A 4,043-nucleotide genomic window follows, 5' to 3' on the forward strand; every position below is an offset into this window, starting at 1 on the left:
CCCCTCCCCCTCTCCCACCTGACCTCATCTCTCTCCTCCATCCCATCTCCCTCCCCATCTTCCTGCTCCATCACCCCTGCTCATTCCCTCCCCACTCCCCTCCTCTCCCTCCCCCCTCATCCTGGCCCAGGGCCTGGAGGGCAGGGGCAGGTGCTCACATAGCAGAAGTGCTTCCTGTCGGTGTCCTGCACACAGATCATCTGGGAGTTGATGACCCGAACCAGGGAGGGGATTTTGGAGAATCGGTGGTAGAAGTCCTCACACTCCTTGCTGTTCAGGATTGTGACCTCCTTCTCCCGGATGGTCCGGAACTGCGGCCATGTACCTGTGGACACGCCCCCATTCAGGGGGGGCGGGTGGCTGCCACCTGCCTTGTCGCCCACCCCCTCGGCTCCTCACCACGCCACACAGCAGCCAGGGAGGGGGGATCTCCAGGTTCAGCCCACCTGCCATCCCAGCCCACCCTCCCTCAGCACCCCTTGAGAGGGACCCCAGGCAGCGCTCCCAGTCTGGCCTCATTGGACCTGGTTTACCTCCCGCAGAGTAAACCAGTTTACCATCCACTGAGTCCATTCCTAAGTCAGCAGCTTGGCTTCTGCCCTTCCTTCTACCCCAAGGCCCTCCTCAGAGGCTCCTCCCCTGAGCTTGCCCAGCGCCCCTCCCCAATTCCCCAGCACAGCTCCCTCCCTCCCCTCCGCCTGTCAGTCCATAGCCTGAGACGGGAACTTCTGATCATCCCCAGCCATTGACAGCTGGGGCAGGGAAGACAAGAAAGCCAGCCCCTCACCTGGGCTGGAGCCCTGTGGCCGTTTCAGACAAGCTGCTCCCGTGGGAAAGGCTAAGGTGCCTGAAGGGAGAGGGCATTCCCGGGCTCCTAAGGAAAGGGACCCTTGAAGGGCCGGGACAGCACTCCTGCTCTGGGCCTTGCTCCTGAATTGGGAGAGCATGTGCGTGGCGGGGGCGTGGGGCGCCCCCCTCCCCCCCCCCCCCCCCAGTGACTCCCAGACTCTGGAGCAGGCTGCCGCGGGCCTCGGGGGAGCTCGTCCCCTACACGGACCCTGCTCCTCTCACCTCCACGTTCTGCTTCAAGGCACGGCCCCCCTGGAGCTGTGCAAACAGCAGCGCCTACTCTGCACGCTCCTGCCTTGGGAAGCCCTGTCCACATGCCTGGTCTGAGTGCTCACGGGCATCTCTGCCCCCACGGCCTGAGGCCAGGGCGTGCTCACTGCCGAACCCTCGGCCGCAGCCGGCGTGGCTCAGAGGTTGAGCAATCTATGAACCAGGAGAAAGGGTTTGCTTCCCGGTCAGGTTGCAGGCTCAATCCCCAGTGGGGGGCATGTAGGGGGCAGCCGATGAATGATTCTCTGTCATCATTGATGTTTCTCTCTCTGTTTCCCTCTCCTTTCCTTTCTGAAATCAATAAAAACATAATAAAATTTAAAAAAGCCCGACAGGAAGGCGGGAGCAGGGGGCTCCCGGGATGATGTCTCAGAAACATCTGTCCAAGGCGACCCAGCTGTGCCAGGCCCGCTCCCACACCCGCCCTGGTCTGGAGGTGCACCTCACCGTTCGCCCTGGGGAGCCCCCAGCCCGTCACGGTGCAGATGGAGAAGTCCTTCACCCTGTAGTCCAGGCCGGGCAGGCAGATGGGCCAGACGTACTTGCTATAGTTGAGCGTTCTCTCGAGCTGCAGCAGGGCGATGTTGTTGGCCTGGCCCACCCAGGACCAATAGCGCCGGGACCGGAACCGGCTGTTCAGAATGACCTCGCGCACCCTGACATCGGCCGTAGTCTGAGCCCTCTTGTCAAGCCAGGGGCTCCCCACCCGCACGGAGTAGGTGACACCTTCCCTAGGGAAGCACCAGGGAGTCTGCCATCAGCACCAGGCACCCCACCCCGGCCCTGACCCACTGCCACTCTCCGGGAAACCCAGGCAGGCCGCCCACCGACTGCAGGCCCCTGAGCCTCTCCTCACAGCAGAGGTGAGCGGAGCCCTGCACACACAGCGTGGCCGTGTCCTCACAACAATCCATTTCCATGGGGCAGGCCCTGAGCCTCTCCTCACAGCAGAGGTGAGCGGAGCCCTGCACACACAGCGTGGCCGTGTCCTCACAACAATCCATTTCCATGGAGGGGAAACCCAGGGACCAGCTCAGGGCTACCAGCTGGAAGTGGTGGAGGTGGGACGTGGGCCGAGTGTTCTCTGGATTCTGTCCCGGCCAGTGATGCGCCAGGAAGTGGCAGGCCCTGCATGGGCCCTGGCCTCGCCCTCGGGCCTCCTTCCCCAGCATGCTCTGCAGTCTGTGTGGACCCTTAGGCCCGATCACAGCCCAGCACCCTTCTGCACTGGCCAGCCCTCATGGCCAGCACAGGCGTCACCTCGGGCCGCCCCCCGGGCACCAGCGCAAGGGCATGCCCTCCCTCTTGTCCCCACACTGACTAGCCGCCCCTGCGAGCACCTGAGGAAGTGATGGGTCCTCTCTGGCCCCCAGTGCCCAGGCCAGGGCCTGGCTGCCAAGGAGTGCCAGGGCTGTTGGTCAATGAAGGAAGGAAGGAGTAAGGGAAGCAAGGTGTGTGGCACCAAAGAATTAGGGCCTTCTTTCTTGGAAGCGGGCTCAGGACCCAGGCTCCCAGGGGGAGCCAGCGCTCTGCTCCCAGGAAAGACTGTAGAACTGAGCTCCGCCTGCTGGGAGCTGGGGTGAGGCTGGGCCTAGGACTGGGGGCTCTGCCCGGGCCCAGCTGCCACAGAGGGGCCAGCTGGTGGGAGGACGGGGCCCATGTGGCTCCAAATGCCTTTCCCCGCCCACCAGGCCCCGACTCACTGGGTCAGGCAGTGGGCCACGGTCAGCACCCACTGGGCGGCGATGAGGGCGCCTGCGCACACGTGTGTGCCGTTGGCCTGCACGCTGACCATCCACGGCCACCGCCGAGCGATGGCCTCTGGGTCCCTGAGGGTGGGGTCCTGCTCCTGGGATGCGCCGCAGGCTGAGGAGGGAGGGGAGCCTGATGAGGGAGGGACTGACAGCCGCATCCCAGGGCACCGCCCCACCCCCAGCCCTGTCTCCCACTCTCCAGCCTCCTGCCAACCCCCAATGACTCTCCTTTCCTACTGGTCAGAGTGTAAAGATGCTGCCCCCAGGTGGACCGGGGCATCCAACCTCCCAATGGCCTCAGCTCCCAGGCATCCATCTCCCTGTCCCATGCGGGGCTCAGAGCACTCCCCTGGCCCCCTGGTCCTGCTCCCCTGGCCCCCTGGTCCTGGCCCCCTGGCCCCTGGCCCCCTGGCCCCCTGGCCCCTGGTCCTGCTCTCCTGGTCCTGGCTCCCTGGTCCTGCTCCCCTGGTCCTAGCCCCCTGGCCCCTGGTCCTGCTCCCCTGGTCCTGGCCCCCTGGTCCTGGCCAGGCCCTCACAGACTCCCCGGCTTCGACCAAGGCAGACCCTCTCCCTCTCGGGGAACCCCTCCTGTGGTTCAGAGAAAGGCAGGTGCCCTAACAGGAAAGTGGGCCGCTGCACAGACACAGCCTGGGAGGGCCCTGGCCACAGACCAACTCGGAGCACGGACTGGCCTCCCGACCGCGGACTTGAATCACGAGGCTCCTTCCACGCCAGGCACCTGCCAGGCAAAACTAAACGTCCCTGATCCCACTGTGGTGAGGGCTCTCTCAGCTGTGACCCAGGGAAGGGGCAGGGCCTGCATGTGCCAAGGCTAAGGCGGGTCCTGCGTGGGGTGTGGGGTGTGATGGGTCCTGCATGGGGTGTGGGTGAGAGTTACACCGTCTACACTGAGCTCCAGGATAAGCCTATTTCCGGGGGGGACTCAGTTGCTGGCCTTGAAAGCCACTATTCCAGGCCAGGCGTGCGTGCTGCCCAGACACCCCGAGGCTCCCTAAGCGCGGAGGGGAGACACCCGCCACCCCCCACTCCCCACCCCGCAGCCCGGGGCTGGGAATTGCCCGCCCCGGCCCTAGTAGGTGCTCAGTTAACACCCGAAAAGCAGGCAGCTCTCTTCTCACTCCTGCTTGTCCGTCCTCCTCCGTCCTTTCT

At 64.8% G+C, this 4,043-nt stretch overlaps 1 protein-coding gene across 1 annotated transcript in view; it reads right to left on the reverse strand.

The window, feature by feature from the left end:
• PRSS50 (protease, serine 50) overlaps positions 1–3,031 on the reverse strand; it is a 4,160-nt gene extending 1,129 nt beyond the window's left edge. Inside the window, exons 1-3 of the mRNA XM_015568257.1 lie at positions 2,823–3,031; positions 1,567–1,850; positions 159–325 (exon numbers count right to left, since the gene is read on the reverse strand). Of these exons, the coding sequence (XP_015423743.1) occupies positions 159–325; positions 1,567–1,850; positions 2,823–3,031 (660 nt within the window). The remainder of the gene's footprint in view (positions 1–158; positions 326–1,566; positions 1,851–2,822) is intronic.
• Between the last annotated feature and the right edge of the window lie 1,012 nt (positions 3,032–4,043).

The sequence above is a fragment of the Myotis davidii genome, unplaced genomic scaffold (genome assembly GCF_000327345.1).
Source record: "Myotis davidii unplaced genomic scaffold, ASM32734v1 scaffold663, whole genome shotgun sequence".
NCBI lineage: Eukaryota > Metazoa > Chordata > Mammalia > Chiroptera > Vespertilionidae > Myotis > Myotis davidii.